Raw genomic sequence first — 19,721 nt, forward strand, 5'->3', positions numbered from 1 at the left:
TAACCTTAAAAAATATTCTCTTTCGTTTAAATATAAAAATGTTCTCCTTCGTTCATTTGCGAGAGATCTAACTCGCTAGTCAACTTCAAGCCTACAGTGAAAACGTAGAACCAAAGGCGGTGAAAAGTTTACTGTGACCAAGAAAACCCCACAAGTAATAAAAGGAATTGAAGCCTCGAAAGCCCACTACAGCATTTACAGTCTCTTGTTAGCTGCAGCAAATCCAGACTGCAGGAATCCACCAGAAATAAACTTGGGAGGGAGTGAAGGGGATGTGCAAAAGAAAAGGGGCGATAGAGGAAAAAGGTAAAGAAGGTACCAAAGACTTTAAATGGGGGGTGGTTAGATATTACATTTGGTTACTAGATTACAAAAGGGGCAGCCCACAGCCCCATCACTGCAGACTGTGAGACAACTGGTTGTAGTAGTATAAAGCTCTGTAACCTGTGATTTTTTGCCCCTCATCCAATCCAAAAAAGGGTAACGCTTGAAACAAGGAAAAAGTGAAAGTGTTGAGTAGAGTGAGTTGGTTGCAAGGTGTGATTATAGCATTGAAAAGCAAATGCCAGTCCAAGAAACATCACTCATCAATTCACTCCCCCTTCACCCATCTTCTTCTCTCTCCTCTCCTCCTCCTCCTCCTCCTCCTCCTCCTCAACTTGCATTTCCATGGCATATTAGTACCTTGAAAAAAAAAATGATTTTCGAGTGAAAACCATTAGATACTTCAAGAATAAAAAAAAGATAAGATTAAAAGAAAGAAAAAAGTTACCATTTTTATCTCAAAGGTCTTGGTTTTTCTATACATCTTCAAAGATAACAATGTGGTGGTGGAAATGGGGGGTTAATGGTTATCATTGAGTGAACCAGACAAAGCTTCCTTGCTATCTATCCATCACTCCATCACTCCATTCCCCACAACCCACTATCAGTAGGCATTTTCTTCCCCTTTTGAGCTCTTTTGTTTTCTTTATGTCATTGCCCGCGCCCCCTTTGGCCCTTTATTTGATTGATTTTCACTCTTCTGATTAAAACCAACATGCAAGATTGGTGCTTTTTTTCTTGTCTAGTGCTTGTACGGTGAACTGGTTCTTGATCTCAATCTTTCCCTGAAAATGTGGGGGGACTGAAAAGAGAAAAGAAGGCTGAAGAAGAGAAATTTCAGGGTGGAAAAAAGTGCATTTTTTTAGCAACCCTCTTTTGCTTTGTACCATTTTCTTCAAGCCTTTTTCTTGGTTGCTATAGCAAGTCCAAAACAATGAGGAAGCATGGTTGGCAACTTCCTTACCATCCTCTGCAGGTCTCTTCTCCTTTTCTCACCTACATTGCTTTCACTCTTTCTTGCTTGCTCTAGATTTCTTGTTTCAGATTTTTTTTTTTAATGTGTGATTTTGGGAGTTTTCTTTTTGAAGTTTTAATTTTTTTTTGGTACATTTCTAGGTGGTAGCCGTTGCTGTATTTCTGGCATTGGGTTTTGCTTTCTATGTGTTCTTTGCGCCTTTCGTGGGGAGGAAGCTGTATCAGTACATAGTGATGGGGCTCTATACTCCTCTTGTGAGTACTCTTCTGATGTGCCTTTTCTGATTTTCCACACACTGCGTTTCCATGATGGCCTCTAATAACTGAGATCTGTAAATTGACTGCTAAGTGGTTCCAGATAGCACTTTATTCTACTCCTTTGATCTTTTCTCTTCTTTCTGTTTGCATATAAAACCATGCCTTATTTCTTTATTTATTTATTTTTCTGTGGTGATTCAATATTTGGGCAGAGAAGGGAGGAGTTGTTGAATTAATTCAGAATTGTTCCGTAAGATCATTTATCACATCAGTTTTGTGTTGCATTTCCTGGGGACCACAAATTTTAGTCGAAATTTGGATGTCACTCTTAACTAGCTTCTCTTTCTTGTATTTTAGAGTGAAGTGTAATTTTAGTCCTGATGAGTTAAGATAAGCCTGCAATGGTGTACATACTTCTTTGCGGATAACTTTATTTGTTTCTCGGAGGGTATGTTAAAAATTTCTTCTGGGGTGTGGAAAGGGGGCAGAGGCAGAGCAAGCTTGTTGTGTTAACGTATTATGCTGTTGTCTTTCCCCTCATGTTCCCGGAGCAGGAGTTGAATTTATTGACCAAACTAAAGTATACCCTTTCAGTTAAAGTTGGGGTTTTAAATTTTACGTAAACGTTCCTGAAGGGCATGCCTACGATTTGTCAAGGGTAGCCAGTGGTGGCTCTCACGAGCCAAGGGCATAATCCTTCAATATGGTTCATCTGGGTTGCTTAGAATTTTTTGCCATCCTGCAAATTTGTTTTCTAGGTTAGTATTATGATCTTTGAAGGTCATGAGAATGCAGTTATGCTTCGACTTTTACCTCAAATCTTCTTTAGGCATGTCGCTCTGCATTGTATAGTTTCATTAGTAGTTTAGAATTGCCACTTGGGGTTCCAGATTTGAGTGTTGGTACAATTGATGACAATTAATTCTTCGATCTTAAGGTGTTTTCCGTGAAAATTTGTATATAGTATGAAGGAAAATCATTGGATATCAGATGTCAGATACTGGGATAGGATTATGTCTAGATTGGGTCGTAATAAAAAGACTAAGTATTAATATTCTGACCATGTGTTTAACATCTGAATTGAGCTTTTTATGACCAATATCTTGGATCAGAATACATTTATTTGACATTAAGATTTGCGATATACTACTACCTTCAGTTATTTTTTTTTTTTTTTTTAAAAAAACAAAGTCCTTCAGAAATTCTGATTCTCTTCAAGGGGGGATCTTGCTTTAGATATAGTGAAGCCTTGAAGTCTTCCAGGTCTGCAATTTTAGATCCACTTAACAGGACTATTTTCCTATGATACTCCTAGTATTAGACATGCTTCACTCTTAACGTGTCTTGAACACTAAAATATATTTAATATTGTTTTCAGGCATCCATAACTCTGCCACACGTTCTAAACATTTTTTTGAGTCTATGCTGTTGTCAAAATGGAAATTGACAGATTTTTTCCATACAGATTGTTTCTGCCTTCAGCCTATATATTTGGTGCGCTGCGGCTGATCCTGCGGACCCAGGTGTCTTTAAGTCCAAAAAGTACCTTAAGATTCAAGAAAAGCCTCTCCAACAGAAGCAATCTAAACTTGGTGGAGATTCAACTTCATCAATACAAGATGCAAAAGCTGCAACAACTGGAGATAAAACTTTTGATGAAGCTAATAAAGAAGTTGAAGCAAAAGCAGAGCATGCTGCCCAAACAGAGAAGAATGCATCACCTAACCAGAGAGGACATTTCATGGCCCTGTTGACCCTTTTACCTTGTGCCTTCCTGTGTCAATGCTCAAGTTCACATGAAGAATCTTCTGAGCATCAAACAAGTGAAGATGGCATGTTCTACTGTAGTTTGTGTGAAGTAGAGGTGTGTACTGATTAGATTGCTCTGCTTCTTGAGTCTTCCATTCATTTTTCTGTATCAATAGTGGTTCTTTCTGGTCTAAATAGCTTCTTCAATTTCCCTCGCCTAGCATTCGAAACCTATGAGGATATGAGGGATCTTGCTTTGTGTTTAAAGTTTGCTTTCTTTCTGCCCTTTGATTGGGCTTTGGGAGATATCAAATGACTTCATCAACCCTTTTGTGGTGATTCTGGTAGAACTATGAACTACACTAAACTTATTTCCATCTTTCAGGTTTTTAAATATAGCAAGCATTGCAGAGTTTGTGACAAATGTGTTGATCGTTTTGATCATCATTGCAGGGTAATCCGTGACATCGAGCATAAATATCTTTACCGTTTCTGTTAAAAAAGAAAACCTCTGATTCATTTTGTTCTTTGGTTTTGCAGTGGCTAAACAATTGTATAGGTAAAAGGAATTATCGGAAGTTCTTTATCCTCATGGTCTCTGCCCTTCTCCTGGTATGTTTATTGTACAGATTTTTTATTTCTACATTCCCAATAGATCTGCAGGTGCCCAAATTATTTATCCATGTCACTTAGTGTTTCTGTACAAGCTTCAAGGTTTCATACATATTCATTTAGTGCTTCTCTTAAATCATCCAAAAAACTAATTATCTTTCTGGAGTTTGCTTTCAATAAGTGGTTCATTCTCCTAGCATTAAATGCTTCAATGGTGAAAGGCCTTTAATCTCCTAGATTTACAGATATGTTTCAATATTTTAAGCTGCTTCTTCCTGTGTGACACTTATCATGTCTAGAATACATTTTCTATCCTCCTGCGTCTAAATAAATATGAATCTCAAACTTAACACCTACAGCAACATGTTAATAGGGTCTGAATGTCACGATAAAAGCATTAGCATTTATTTTCCTGTTACTTTTCATTGTATTGACTATTGCCAGGTCTATACCATGTTTGTGGACCTCAGCTTATACTTCAATGGTCAACCGGGATCCTTGTACTTATTTGCTGTTTCCTCGAGCGGAAGAGATTCTCGGTGGACATCACAACCAAGCTAGGAAGCAGCTTCACTGTAGTTCCTTTCATTATAGTTGTGGTGAGTGTTTAATTATTTCACTATTTAATTTTGGCTGCATTTGTTCAGATGGAAAGACCACCAAGCAAGCTAATTCACCCTTACTATTTATTTTTTAAAACTAAGATAACGAATAACAATATTTTCCGTGTTACAGGCAGTGTGTACCATACTGGCCATGATTGCAACCTTGCCATTGGCTCAACTTTTCTTCTTTCATATTCTTCTTATAAAGAAGGCAAGTGTTCTGTTCTCTGCTGCAGAAAGTACATCTGCAATTTGTGCTTGTTTTTTGGTTTCCATCAACATGACTTTTCTTGATCTTTTTGAACCTTGAATAATATATTGATTTGTTCTTTCCAGCTGCTAAATCAGAAGAAGGAAAACAGAAGTATGAAATTTTAATGTAAATTTGCTTACCTAATATTTATACTTCATTGTCAGGGAATCAGCACCTATGATTACATTATAGCTCTGAGGGAGCAAGAGCAACAGGGCATTGGGGGCCAGCAAAGTCCGCAAATGTCACCTGTTAGTTCCCTCACTGGATTAAGTAGTGCAAGCTCCTTTAATAATTTCCACCGAGCAGCCTGGTGCACACCGCCACGTCTCTTTGTTGAAGATCAGGTACAATTATCTGCATATTCTTGCTCCAAGGAATAGTCCAACATAATGTACACTACTTAGTCATGTACCTGTGTAAGTTTGGCTAGTCAAAGGGCTTTCATGTTTTAGTCAAGCGACTGTTTCTAGCATTTCTGATATGAGAATGTTTGAATAAGTTCCATGGGAAATTAGAACTTTCTGTCCTTTTTCCCCCTCTATCTTCTCTATTTGATGATAAGTTGGTCTTAGTTTCCCAAAACGGTGCTTACTAATATCCTGATATCTTACAGCTTCTTTGTCTTGTAAACTTTTGCTAGAGCATAACTGCAATCAAAAGAGTGTTGATTTGAGAATTGATTCATTATCACTGCAACCACAAGAGTAATGATTTGAGGATAGCATGTTAAAACGGGGATTTTCTTTTAATTATCAGCAAAGGAAAAATTGAATGTTCGAGTGAAAAATGAGAAAAGGATTTAATTCCCTTTAGCAATGATGTTGAGGATTTTACAAGGCAGGAGGTGTTAGTAGTCATGAGAGCGTTAGTACTGAAGGCTTTTTAAGTGTCCAGTTTGATGGCCACTTCCTTTATTTTTTACAAACAGTAACAAGTCAGTTATAATTCTAATGCTGATTCTATCGTAACTCCCGGTTCTTGCAGTTTGATGTAGTTCCTCCTGAGACTGGATCTGTAAGTTCACTTGGAAAAAAGTCCGTTGTGGAGGAGCCAATAAAGAAAAAGAACCCAGTGCCTGTAAAGATCAGTCCATGGACATTAGCTCGGCTGAATGCAGAGGAGGTGTCAAAGGCTGCTGCAGAAGCTAGAAAGAAGTCAAAGATTCTGCAGCCTGTAATGAGACATGAAGCACAATATACTCATGAAACGGACAGTAGTTTTGGCAGCAGTGGGCGCCGAATGGTTTCAAGGCCAGATAATAGCAGAAAACGACCCAGTAAGCGAGTCCGCCTTCCTGCAGATTTGCCCGTTGAACCTCTGACAAGAAATTCGAGTGAAGTTGCTGGAATTAGTATGCGGCACATGATTACTGATACCTCAACCAGTTTGGCACCTCTTCACCTTGAAGCCCCAAGTGCTTTCCGTACAGGTCGAACTATCTCCACCTCAGCTGGAATCGTTGCTTCTTCTCCTGAAAGTAGTTTAGACTCCCCTGATATCCATCCATTCGGGGCATCCTTGGGTACTGAAGAAGCAAGGCGACTTGTTGGTCTATCAGCTGCTAGCATGAATGCTCAGAAGGATATCCCTCTGTCAAGGTCTACAAGTGATGGATATGATGCATCAGGTGGGGAAGATAGTGACCGAGTTCCTCATAGAATTGGACAGAGGCCATCCAACTGGAGTAGCCTTCTTTTTGGCACTGACCCTGATGACAGGGTCACTAGATTGAACTTTTCGTCTTCATCTAGGTCTGATGTTAGAAAGTAGAAACCAAGTAAATTGTAGCCTCAACATTTTTTCATTTGTTAGCCAAAGTCTATCACCTGGTCGCCACCTCTGAGTATGCCAGATCTCATGGCTTCTTTGGACGAAAGTTTCTTTTGGGGAGAATGGTATGCACTGTAAAGATTTAACGACACAAGTGAAATTTCACCCTGCAATTACCGTTCCTGAAGCATCATCAGTCGTCGACTATTCGCTAGGTTTGAAAGGTGTTCCTAATTTTCTGAAAGAAGGCCGTGCCATCAATGCTAGGATACCTTCCTTGTAGTGCAGATTATGCTGATATGTGCTTGGTCGTTCATTTTGCCCATTTGTTCTTCCCATTCCATGGTAGCAGGTCATCTGTAAAGAATGACGCTTAAAGATGCTATCAGAATCAAATGCTTATTTTTTGGCGCCTCAGACGTAATATGGTCTTTTGGCAAGGTATCAGCTCACATTTGATGTCTCTAGATGTGTTTAGGCTTTTGACAAGGCATCAGCCAACTTTTGCTGCCTCCACGCATTCTTGCTTTGTGTTGCCGAGTCATTTAAGGACAACTCTGTCATCTGAAATACCAAACACAAGACCTCCCCACCCGAGAGAGACTCGTACTAGATGTGTTTACGAACGATTAGTAAACGAGAATTGCAGTAGCAGCCAATAGCAAGGTCGAATCCACTTTCATTTCCACCACTTGTTGCTGTTTTCCCAGGATATGCTTTTTGTAGTAATAGTACTGGAGCCCTAAACATATGCTGAGCTAACACTCAAATACGTGATCCATAATTCCTAGATGCCCTTGCTGACTAAATGCTTTATTAGCAGACAAATGCCAAAATGTACTAACACTGGCTTGCTTCTTCACATTGTCAATTGTCCGACTTAAGTCACAAGATCATACTACAAGAAGCATAAGCATCTGATCACAACAGATTATACTAGTGGATATCACCAGAGAAATCGAGTTAGTAATCCTAAATTGCATCAAACATAAAGTTTGTATAATCAGGCAAAACCAAAATTCTCCCAACATCAAATGAGTAAATCACAGTTTCAAACTAAAAATGCCACTTGAATACATAGAAATGCACACCACATAAGAATTATCGTGGAATCCTATAATGAGATAAAAAAAGATGTATATTTCCAAATCAACCAGCTAAACGAAGCTAACATACTCGTTTAATGAATCATAAAGCAAACGTGTAACAGCCATTATATTTACAAATATTTCAGCACACAATTCCAAATGTAGTTCGTATACAGGAAGATCAACAAACAGCATAAGCTGATACAGAACCAAACAAGACTACAGCCTGAATTTAGCAACAAACCAAGTTCAACAACCTAGAACTAGACTAAACTTCAACAACAGAAACGATATGGGGAACCTTCTGGCAATCAAAGGGCAAGCTAACATACTGGCAGGCGAACTCCTCAGCAATCTCAAATGCCAATTCGCCATGTAATGCCTTGCAATACATGTATAGAACCACATTAGCAGCTACATTATGAAGCATTAGCAGAGTAATAAAAGCCGAGCTAACAACCGTCTGCAACACAAAGGTCCACCTCCACCATCCACTGGCCTGCCCTGCATTCGCCACAGAAGTCGAACACCCCCAAACTAATAACCCAATAGCCAGCCCATAAAACAACAGCATTGACAATGCCACCCTTTTCATTCCACTCAATAAATAGTAACTTCTTTGCAATGGCTCAAAGCCCCATTTCGACTCTACTACTACAACCACGCTCCCTAATGACCAGTTCACTTGCAACCAAACTAAGACTAATCCAACCATTATCGCTATGAGAATCGAAAATCCCAGAAAATATTTTGAGTCAAAATCCATATCCAAACCATAAAGTTGCAAACTTTTGTAAATTAAAGCTGCAAAAAGGCCTAAAAGTGAAATGATCACAGCCACGATGAATTGGGATACAAGGAAGCTGGAAACTAAAGGGAGAAATGAGTAGAGGGTTGATTTGAAGGATGACATAAGCTTAACGGGTCTACCATAGAATCCATGGAAAGTGCTGTAGGTGATTGTGGCTACAGCCAAAAGGGATAGGAGAAGCACAAAGAGGGTATAGACGAGAGGGAGGAGGAATTGGGCAGTGGTGGGCTGTGGGGAGGCGTAAGGTGAGGAGACGAAGAGGGATTGTTGTGGGATGAGTGAATCGGATGACAAGAAGGTGGATTGAAGAGTAGGGTAGATGATCAGAGAGAAAGAAAGGGGCAGGAGGAAGATGACTGATAAAGCTAAGAAGTGGCGAGAGTGGGCATTGATTATGCGCTTTGATTCAGACAGGACTCCCCAGAGATTGAGGATCTGCGAATTGGTTGTAGACATGATGGAATACAAGATTTGAGCACTTCTTTCTCGCGGTCGGCAGCGAAGAGGTAGATTTGATTGATTTGGGGATGGAGGAACTCTGAGCCACCGGGGAACAACGGAATGGTCAGACGAGAAAAGAGAGAAACGCAGATGGATTCTTTTTTTCGGGTGATAATGCACAGGTGGGACGTGGAGAATTGGATCGGGCCTCATCAATTGCTCATTTGGATCGTTTTTTTAAAATGAAATCCACATTATCCTTTTTTCTTTTCCTTTTCTTAAGACACAGCAGCCCAATTTGTGCTCCTTCCCCGTTTTATGTTTCTTTTTTTTTATTTTACTAAACACAATAAACCTACATTTTATTTTATGTTTTGGGGGATCTAAAGAGATTCAAAATAAAATCAGTGGATACTGAACCAACACTGATCCAAACGGGTGCATATGGTGGCAACCCACATATAGTGACAAATGGAAACCTTGCTTATAGGCATTGATGGTGACTACTGAGCCAAGCTCAGTGATTTCCCATTTCATATTTCACCTCATTTATATATACCTCTAAGGTAAAATGGATTCCTTATACTTTTTTTTTTATTAATGGCTAAATATTCCATATCTCCACACATTTTCGGTGCATCAATGACTTGCATAATTTGCATAAAAAATTGTAGAGTAGTAGGTGTATATTTGAAATGAACGAGTATGAATCTAGGTGTTGAGTGATTTGTGAAGCGAATTAAACTGTCATATTTGTGGTATCTCATGAGTTTTCTCCTTTTCTTTTTTTGGTCACATTCTTGTTTCTACAATAGTATTCATGTGTTAGCCAAAGTCAAAATACACCTCATGATTATTACTGTTTCTCTCCTAAGAAAAAAAAGATTTATCACTATTCCATTACACTACAAAATACAACTCAAGATTATTGCAAGGCTTAACCAAGCCAAACCGTAAAATTAATCATTTATCAATAGTAATGCTAAAAATATAACTCAATTAAACACTTCAAGTTGCCATTGTCCCATTAGATTACTGGGATTCTGATGATTAATGAGCCATTGAACCTACGACCAGTGAGCAAGAGGTCAGTCGCTCCAGTAACGTAAGGTAGAAAGTTGGCTTCCCCCCGTCCACACGGCACGCGGCACAAGCACACCACCACCTTCCTAGTTCCTCCCCGCTTATCTTTTTCACTTGGCGGAGTAGCATACACTTATGATTCTTTTCCTCGGACTTCCTCTGTCACATTTTGCACTTCCAAATCCTCAGTCCCCATCTCCATGATGGCTCTCTTTCTCACGTGATCTCCCTTTCTCCGTCACATTCACACCATTCTCATCTCTCGGCTGTAACGTTTACCATTCACTCTTGCTGCAATGTGCTATTTTGTCAGACCCACTTCTTGAAAAACTCCGACTTTTTTTTATTCAGATCCGCATTTGTCTTGGTTTGGCTGCAATTGAACCTGTTTTTCAAGAAATCCCAGTTCAATTTTCGCTGTCCAGAAGGTATTCTTGAAAAGATCTTAATGGGGTTGGTCCAAAATTAGTTCCTTTTTGGGAATTTTAATAAGTAAATTTGGGCGAAAGATGGAAACTTCAAGTGGTCTGAGTCCTAGGCTTAATTCAATTGCATTGAACAAAGAAAAAGATGAGGACCCAGATCTTCATAACTTTGAATTGGAGACTGCTGGTCATGGTTCCGGATCAGATCACCATCATTTTCGTTCTTCCAATGCACTGGAAATTTTGAGGGAAACTGTAAGAATTCTTCGATATAATTCGACTGGTTTTGTTGCAATTCTGGCGCTTTTAATTTGCCCCGTTTCAGCTGTAGTTTTGTCTAATGTATTGGTTGATCAATCCATTGTGAAACAACTTACTATAAGGCTGTTACTGGTTGCAAAATCTAGTGGACTTCCATTAAGCCCATTTATCAGACAGTCTTGTCAAAAGTTTGCAGAAATGGCAGTTTCGGCTACAATGTGCTTCCCTTTATATATTACATTGTCACTGCTGTCTAAGGCTGCTGTTGTTTACTCTGTGGATTGTACTTATTCAAGGAAAAGGTTTGATTCATCCAAGTTTTATGTGATTGTGAGGAAGATTTGGAGGCGAATTGTTGTGACTTATTTTTGGGTTTGTGTGGTGATTGTTAGTTGTATCACATTGTTCTGTGTACTCCTTGTTGCTGTGAGCAGCACATTTTCCGTGATGGGGTTCCCGTCAGATTTGATTTTGTATCCTGCTATGGTGCTTGGACTAATTTTCTCAATCATTCTGGCGAATTCGACAATCATTTGCAACATTGCTATAGTAATCTCGGTGTTGGAGGATGTTTCAGGGCCACAGGCGTTGCTCAGGTCGAGTTCTCTGGTTAAGGGGCAGACTCAAGTTGGTCTTTTGATATTTCTTGGATCGACTATTGGGATGGCAATGGTGGAGGGGTTGTTTGAGCATAGGGTGAAGACATTAAGTTATGGCGATGGCTCATCAAGGATATGGGAAGGACCCCTTTTGGTAATCATGTATTCATTTGTGGTACTTATAGATTCTATGATGAGTGCAGTTTTCTACTTCAGCTGTAAATCATATAGCACAGAAGCCGCGGCAGTGGGAAGTGAACCAGTTTTAGAAGCCTTGACAATTTCCTTGGAATCAACCGGCGTTCAATGACATCTCTTTGCAAAGTTTTATAGTCTTAAAAACTAGTGGAATTTGCCGTAGCAGACATAGAAACTTGCACAGTCGTCTCTATTCTTGGGACTTTGTCACCATGAGAAAAAGTATACATGTCTGCTAGAAATGACTATACATGGAAGGATCAAAAGTCTATATGACTAAATTTTTCTTTTACATAATCATAGCGCTTACAGTTATCTGTGATAATGGAAGGTTAAAGAAAGATTTGGAGAGCTTGGCAATAGAAAAATTTTATTATGAGTTGTACCTTAGGGTGCAAATTTTGAACATTATAGTTATATGCTTTTTATTTTCAATTGAATCAGTTCTTATTCTTTATTGCTCCCACCTAGCATTTCCTAAATTAACTCTTTTGCTGAGTAACAGTTCTTCACAAATTAGGCATTGAATGGGCTGAACATTTAGAGGATTTAGCATGTCTTTAAGAGAAAGGCCATAACTTTCAGCTGAAATGGCATGTGGCATTTATTAATTATTTACCACTCGAGGCATCTTGTCATCTACCTGCAGTACACACATATACGATTGTTTAGGTATTTTGATTGGCTATGATCTGTCTGAGTATCCCAAAAGGGAAATATTCCCGTTTTTTCACGGTTTCTAGGGCTATACATCTACCTACCGCCTTGCTTAGTGCCAAAGTATTGTGTGCTGCTTGTTATTCTCCTTTCCTTCAGAGAAAATCTTTCATTTATCATGTACTAACTTTTCCGTTATAAGCACCAATACAGTCATCAAATGTTATATTATGGCATGAGTTTACTGCCTGTCTGAGACATGAGGAATCTGCTCTGATGTAATCTTTTGGCCAATATTCTTAATCCAGCTTGGGGGGTTTAAAATAGTTCTACTGAAATTTTAATGATGAAAGTGAGTAGGACATCATTGAAATGTCGCTTTTCCTTGAAGCTATGCACTGGATTGCTTAGACATCACCTAAGGATATTCATGTTGAAATCTGTTATTTTAGCTGGCATAGGTGATTAGTTTAAAAAATGCTGTACCTAGATGGCAGCTGTTAGCATGCAGTGATCAGCTAAGTTCTATAGTCTTAACAGCTAGTGGAACTTGCTGTGGAAGCAGATAACATAAACACTTGCATATTTGATTCTATTCTTGGGACTGCTTGGACAATAAGGAAATCTGCTAGAAATGACTATTAATGCAAGGATCATAAGTCTATCCGACTCTAAACTATTATTTTATCTACATCATATTGCTTGCAGTTATCTGTGGTGATGGCAGGTTAAAGAAAAAGTTTGAGGGCTTTGCTATAGAAACATTCATTTAGCTGCATCTTATTGTGATAGTTATGGTACACAGTATAGTTATACACCATATATTTTTCATTTCAACTAAATCATTTCTAGTTACCTTTGCTCTTTTTCGTTTCCTCATATTATTTACTACATTAAGTCTTCTGCCAAGCAACTTTTCCTGGCAACTTCAGCATTTAATGTCTCTAAGAGAAAAGCTACAGCTTTTAGCTGGATAAAGAATGGTGTGTGCACTTATGGATTATTTAGAAGTCTTGGCATTTCGTCATCTTTCTATATAAATGATTAGGTATTTTGATTGGATATGATCTGTCTGACTATCCCAAAAAGGAAATATTTTCTCTATTTCGGGGGTTTTAGGGCATCTCTACTTACTATCTTCCTTAGTACTGAAATGATGTGAACTGCTTGTTATTCTTTTTTTTTCGTCTTTTTTTTTGTTGCATTATCATTTACTTAACTCTTCCATTAACAATGCTGGTGCATTCAGCTAACAGACAAGCAGGTCATGCTCTTGTGCAATCATCATGCCAATATTCTTAATCCTGCTTAGGAGTTTTAAGTACCCCTTTCAAAATTGTGAAAATGGAAGTAGGCATGAGATCTTTGAAATTTAACTTCTCCCTGAAGCTATGCACTTGATTGTTTATACATCAGCTAAGAATCATATAGATCTCCAGAATAACCTGAAATCTGCTTGTTCAGCTGGCCTAGGGTTTGAGTTCATATAATGATGAACCTAGATGGCAACTATCAGTATGCAGTAATTAGGTAGCAAGCTACAGTCTTACGCTGGGTGCAAATGACTAATCTCGGTTGGCATATTTTGAAATCAGTCAATTTTTTATCAACATCGAGAGGTCACAGTTTGTGACGGTATATAGTGGAATTCCTGGTATTCTATCTTGGGAAAGGTTTCATTATTTGAAATATTCATTCTCTTATGCATATGGAAAATGGATTTGAATGTATCTGCATCATTATAAATTGCAGCTTTCAAACTCTTTATAATTGCTAGAATGCATTTTTTTGTTAGATATTCCGAATTGCTAACAAGGTAAGGATTTGAAAGTTATGGGTGACAAAGAGTAAGTCGGTAATTGCTCGGTCTTGGTAGAATTGCTAACAAGGTAAGGATTTGAAACTTATGGGTGACATAGAGTAAGCCGATAATTGCTCGGTCTTGGTAGTTTGCACATGATGTATATAAATCATTCTGATTCTTGAAGCATCTTAAAGGATAGCTGATGGAATTTTCTGTCTGTAAAGTTTGCGTGTGCATGTGCCTGTGCATGTTGTGGTCTTTGTTTTTCTGCTTCCAGTCTCTCTTTATAGGTAACCTCCATTTATTGATGAATGGAAATGCAGTGAAGTCGTGCATGAAGCAGTTAAATGCTCATCTGAGCTATCCATTTTCTACATGCCCCATTTGTTTATCGATGAACTGGTAAATCAGTTTTTGTTCAAAATATAATGAATTGTGAAGAAAAGCATCTACAAAACTTGCACAGTAATGTGAAGTGGGAGAAGCTGCTCCTACTGAGGAGACCTTGGTCCAGAGGTTAAAAAACAAGAAAGGTTGAGTCCCCAGGCGTCTACCTCCTGTGTGGGAATCTCACAATTTCTGATTTTAGTCTGGCTTTCCCCTACTTAGTGAGTTAGCTGTAATATTCATGAGTTTTTCTATTGATGTTAGTTTTAATCTTGATAGTCAGCTGTTGTATTGATGCCCCGATGGGCTACATGCAATCCTATCCAAAAAATAAATAATAATAAGTAAAATTTTTTTTTGAAAAAGGGTGTTCCTCATATCATATGTTATTCTTGCCTGAATGGTCTGATTCAAGTATGCTTCATTAGTTTTTATGACAGGTAGAAGGACAAAGATGATGCAGTTGCCATATACAGATACTCTTGTTGATACCAATTATAACATGCAGGGAATAGAAAACAAATGAATTCAAGCTTGTGTGATCTGGTGACTGGTTGTATGCTAAGTATATTGACAGTTTGTATTTAATCATTTTAGAGGTAGAAAGTTGAACTTCTGATGCAGAAGTAACTTGGTTGCTGTAAAATGATTAGTAACCTGTGGTCCTCAGGATTCTTTTGTATGCAGGCGATTATGAGCAAGGCCATAATTGTTCCTCTCCATAATGGGAGAGAGGTTCTCTGTAATTATGCAGACTAGAGTTCAATATGACTAGTGTGATGTACAAAGGAAATTTTGTCTGAACTTTTGGAATTGAAATCTTTTTTCGGGTGTCAATTTAGCACATTTAAGCTGCATATTATCATTGTTAAATTTTTTTGGTCCGTGGACTCATTTTCCATGCAACCTAAGTAGAATGAGCTATGTGACGCTTGGATTATATCTTTCTATCAAAAATTTTTACATTTTCGGTGAACACATTTTTCAATCAATTTTTTACGTCACATATATCAAATGACTCTCGAGATTCTCTAACATCTTCATCTTTTGATATGTATAGTTCAGAATGGACTGTTGATTAAGCTTATATCTTCAATGTTGATTAAGCCTATATCTTCTACCCTTTTTGCTGCTAATGTTGATTGAGCTCATATCTTCATCTTCCCCTTTTTTTTTTTTTTTTTTTTTTGTATTTTTGTACCAGAAAATTGATCCGAATGCTCTAATATTTACTGTCAAATAAAATTTTACTAACCCTGTGAGAAATGGGTATACCTAAAATCCATAAAAGACAAGGGCGAGCGAATTTTCTTAAATTAGAAGGAATAAGCAAGTTATATAATCATAATAAAATACTTTATTTGTAACTTTAATATTTTCCTAAAGTTAAAAGGAAACCTGTGGATAAAGCCTCAGAGATTTTACAACCAAAACTGGAAACATCTCCTCTAGACAGCAATTCAGCCAGCCAAACTCACAAGTAGAACCTTTTTTTTTTTAAAAAAAAAAAAAAGAGTAGAATTATGGGAGTTGAACTTTTTCATTCATATAAAACAAAAAAAAAACACTTTTCAAAATCTTAAATATGCTATAGTTCAAGGCGCGCATAAATTTCTCAGTCATCGGATAGTTTCGGACAGAGCTGCCTCCATTCGCCGCCACCGGCCCACCATCACCACCACAGTCCACAGGTATCTTCCTTCTACGTTCATGTTTCTCTAATAATAACAACCCTAATTTCTATCTCCACCTCCACCTCCACCTCCACCTCCACCTAATCGCGCTTCTCATAACCCAGTCCTCACGCTCCCCACTCCCAATTGTCCGTCTGCAATTACCATTCCATCTAAGTAAAGACCACACCTTTTGCCCAAATTTCACTATCAGCTGCGCTGGCCTCTCTCTCATTTTCCGTCTCGAGGAGCTCGAAATTATGATTTTTTGCAAAAGGAAAGGGATGAGTAAGATTAGTTAGACAAGCTGCTAGTAAATGTTTTCCTCTTTTGGGGTGGTGCATAGAAAAGATAAAGAGTTTATTCATGTCCTTGACGATGTTTATGGTGATGACTTTTCGGTTTTGAATTTTCTTGAGATACTTCTTCCTACATTTTGTGCCTAAAGTTGTCTTGAGAAATTTTGAAAATACTTATGTCATACACATATCATACACAGGCATCTTGTTATACTCATCTTCTCCTGTTTTATTTGCTTAATTATTCGCTCAAGTTTCTAGACTCCCCTTGTGATTCAGTAAGGTCAATATCATCCTTTTGTTTGAATTAGAGTAAATTGATTTTTTGATATGATTAAACCTGTCCTAGGTCTGAAATGGATAGGGTTCGGCAAGAAAAGATACAGAGATTCGAAGAGTTTGTTGATCGCCGCTTGAAGCCGGATCTTGTTCACGCTATTGCTGAAAGGCATTTGTACTTTATTGCTTCACTTGTGTGTTCTTTTGTTGAATTATGTACTTCTTATTGGTATTAAGTGTTCAATGGCTGTAGGCATATTAAGGCTGCTTTCCACGATTTTTTGATAGTTTTAGGAAATGGTATTTTAGTGTACAGTCAATGTTATTAGCAACTGGTAAAGGATACAATGTTTGTACTTTCTATTCTTTGCAAAAGCAGCAGGAGACTAATTTCTGAAGCCTAGCCTTACTAATCAGTTGGTTGTCTCATCCTGAACTCACCCACTTACAGTTGTTATTTGGAGAACCATTCCCTGTTATCACTTTATTGAGCTTATTACCATCAGCAGTGGGGTTCTATGAGTTGGAGTATTTGCCTACTTTCTGTTTAATATTTCGATATTAAGTTGAGAATTTGAAGACAGAATTTCTGTTATGTGCCAAATTTCTAATATTCTATGTATCTCTTTTGCAGGGACAAGGTCTTTGAACAACAAAAAGTTTTGTATCCTTTTAAATTTTCTTGCATTTGGGTATTGATATTGTTCATCTTCATTGCTCAAACTCCTACTTCTTTGCACAAGTTCACTTTGACCTGCAGTGCTTCTTTATGTTTTTCCCCTTAACTTCTTGTAGCTCTGATCTGAAAAGAAACATAGAGACGTTGGAGAATAATAGTGTAACCAGTCTGAGGACATTGGTCAATCTTGGTTCTGAAGTGTATATGCAAGCTGATGTGTACGTCTCTTCATACCATATCAATGCCATTTTACTTGGTTTTCTTCATGGCTTTTGAGATCTTAGATCCCAATATTGATTAATACTCTTAGTTTCTTCTAAGGGGTTTTGGCTTGAAGGAAGATTTGCCCTTATTTTTTATTTTATTTTATTTTCTTTTTTGGAACTTTTGACATCTATAACGTAGCTTTTTCCTCCCTTGCAATTGTTACCCTTGCATCTTTGCAGGCCAGACACAAGTCGTATATTTGTCGATGTAGGACTTGGATTTCATGTTGAGTTCACTTGGTCTGAAGCTTTACAATATATTGCTGCAAGGGAGGAAAAGTTGGACAGGTAATGCCACCTGGGCAGTTGCATGAGTATCTTGTTCTCATTTGAGATGTTGATGCTGATTCTAACAACATTGAGCTGGCAAACGAATTTAAAGAAAATTGTTATAAAAAAAATTGTCTTAGTGTTGCTCTTTTTCTTTGCTTCGCCATCTGAATACCTTTATTGGTGCACACTGCTTGAATCTGGAACTTGCTAACTTTTTGTTTGCTTCTAAAACTCTGAGCTTAACGTTGTAATGGATAAATCAGTTAGGTGTTTTCAAATTTGTTCTCTGTGTAAATATTTGTGTCTTAATATACAGGCAAATAGAGGATTATACCCGCCTAATTGCATCAATCAAGTCGCAGATCAAGATGGTATCTACTCTCTGATCCCTTTGCTTTTTTGCTCTTCTTTTTGTCATCACCTTCTTTACCACAGATGAAAATCTGTTAATATTAGCTTGTAAAGTTAGTCGATGGATGCTAGTGTTTTGGTTATAAATCTGATGCTTAATCACGTATACATACATCAATGAAGGAAATGTTAAAAACTGTAAAAGATGTAATACTGTAGTTGAAATTGAACCATAATTTCACCTGTTCTCATGTTGATTGCCATATATTTGTTGTGAAATAAGTGAATATTGGCCTTGACTTTTAATAACGGTTCTTGGCTGCAATGCAGGTTTGTGAAGGGATTAGAGAATTACTCCAACTTACTGAGGTTTCTTAATGAAATGAGTATCATGGATTGCTTCTAGCAAGAAAAAGCCAAAGAAAGTTTGCAGCCAAAGAGTTTGCTTAATAGGGTACAATGAGGGATAGGAGCTGCACATATTCATGTACATCCAACCACTATTTCGTAGTGGAAATCAACTACAATGCCCTTACTGGCTTCTGCTTTGTGACATTATGTGAAGCAATTTGCTTGCTTAAAACCTGTAGGAATCTTTAATAGAGGTACCTCCATGGATGCTGTCACATGAAACGCTGATTGCCTTACTTCCTCTGTGGAAGTCGAACATCATGTGGGAAACGAGCGGGTAGACAGAGTAGAACAGAGGAGGCAGCCAGATAGGAGTACAATAATCCAGGAACAAGAAATAAAGAGGAAGAATTCAATTTCTGCTTTGTTCTTGCTCCACCTTGCTTTAACACGAAATAAGTTCTTAAAGATAAAGGGCTTGCAAAACCAATGCCCGACTTCGAGGGTTGGCAATACATAAATTGTTTGGGCTCTAAAGGAATCAAGTATAGGAGAAGCTATGCTGGACTATGCACAAGCTCTCAAATCTGCACTAAGTAAAGCACTGGAGATTCATTGGCAACAAGTGAAACTGGAAATCTCTTCACAGAAGCTACTAGATTTTTGACGACTAAGAAAACTAAAGTTCTTAGACTTTTTGCTCAACTAGGAGATATCCACAGCTTAAGACTTTTGTTTTTGAAATGCTCATTTATTTTGTTCTCAAATGACGGTAGCACAAGGAGTAGAATGATTAGTATATATGCATCTGACTTGATACAAGATGAAAAATGTTGGATTCCTCTGTGTTCTAATATACGATTGTAAAGCTCAATATGAGCCTTTGTTCAAGTGGTATAGTCTTCTTTTTTATTAATAAAGGTTTATCGTTTTAGTAAAAAAAATTAATGCCCGACTTCAACAGAGAAAAAGAAATTCCTAATCAAAACAAGAAAAATGTAGAGAACCACAGTATGAAATTTTAGATTTTTAAAACACTCGTATATCATAGCCAAAATAAGAAAGATGTAGATCATCACATTATGAAATTTTGGATCTTTAAAACATCTGTATATCAGATTCCAAGTAGTTAAAGATATTTCATCGAATTGATTTATCTTCATATCCATTTGCAACATACAAATATCGATATTCTATGACTGAGCGACTTTGGAGCACAAGCACACTTCTTACTTTTTTTTTTTTAA

At 37.7% G+C, this 19,721-nt stretch overlaps 4 protein-coding genes across 6 annotated transcripts; 3 read left to right on the forward strand and 1 right to left on the reverse strand.

Moving 5' to 3' along the window:
* Positions 1–481: 481 nt before the first annotated feature.
* Positions 482–6,999, forward strand: LOC113754269 (probable protein S-acyltransferase 22). Of its 2 annotated transcripts, XM_027298649.1 has the most exons (10): positions 482–931; positions 1,071–1,300; positions 1,441–1,554; positions 3,023–3,421; positions 3,692–3,760; positions 3,847–3,918; positions 4,389–4,517; positions 4,654–4,734; positions 4,941–5,123; positions 5,764–6,999. In XM_027298649.1, exons 2-10 carry the CDS (start codon positions 1,259–1,261, stop codon positions 6,547–6,549), a joined length of 1,875 nt encoding a protein of 624 aa, XP_027154450.1. In that variant the 5' UTR covers positions 482–931; positions 1,071–1,258; the 3' UTR covers positions 6,550–6,999. The 2 variants fall into 2 exon arrangements, with proteins under 2 accessions (XP_027154450.1, XP_027154449.1); XM_027298648.1 differs by having other exon boundaries at positions 482–1,300.
* A 670-nt stretch (positions 7,000–7,669) lies between these two features.
* Positions 7,670–9,037, reverse strand: LOC113754270. The gene has a single exon (XM_027298650.1). The coding sequence runs from the start codon at positions 8,902–8,904 to the stop codon at positions 7,906–7,908; it is 999 nt and encodes a 332-aa protein (XP_027154451.1). The 5' UTR covers positions 8,905–9,037; the 3' UTR covers positions 7,670–7,905.
* Positions 9,038–10,046: 1,009 nt separating this feature from the next.
* LOC113753298 lies at positions 10,047–11,868 on the forward strand. Its single transcript, XM_027297415.1, has one exon. The coding sequence runs from the start codon at positions 10,482–10,484 to the stop codon at positions 11,565–11,567; it is 1,086 nt and encodes a 361-aa protein (XP_027153216.1). The 5' UTR covers positions 10,047–10,481; the 3' UTR covers positions 11,568–11,868.
* Positions 11,869–15,902: 4,034 nt separating this feature from the next.
* On the forward strand, positions 15,903–18,749 carry LOC113754234 (protein UXT homolog). 2 transcript variants are annotated; one of them, XM_027298606.1, is made up of 7 exons: positions 15,903–15,994; positions 16,625–16,729; positions 17,189–17,218; positions 17,350–17,451; positions 17,680–17,787; positions 18,089–18,143; positions 18,454–18,749. In XM_027298606.1, exons 2-7 carry the CDS (start codon positions 16,632–16,634, stop codon positions 18,499–18,501), a joined length of 441 nt encoding a protein of 146 aa, XP_027154407.1. In that variant the 5' UTR covers positions 15,903–15,994; positions 16,625–16,631; the 3' UTR covers positions 18,502–18,749. The 2 variants fall into 2 exon arrangements, with proteins under 2 accessions (XP_027154407.1, XP_027154406.1); XM_027298605.1 differs by having other exon boundaries at positions 15,911–15,994; positions 16,625–16,723.
* Positions 18,750–19,721: the final 972 nt, after the last annotated feature.

Source organism: Coffea eugenioides, chromosome 11 (assembly GCF_003713205.1).
Source record: "Coffea eugenioides isolate CCC68of chromosome 11, Ceug_1.0, whole genome shotgun sequence".
Classification (NCBI taxonomy): Eukaryota; Viridiplantae; Streptophyta; class Magnoliopsida; order Gentianales; family Rubiaceae; genus Coffea; species Coffea eugenioides.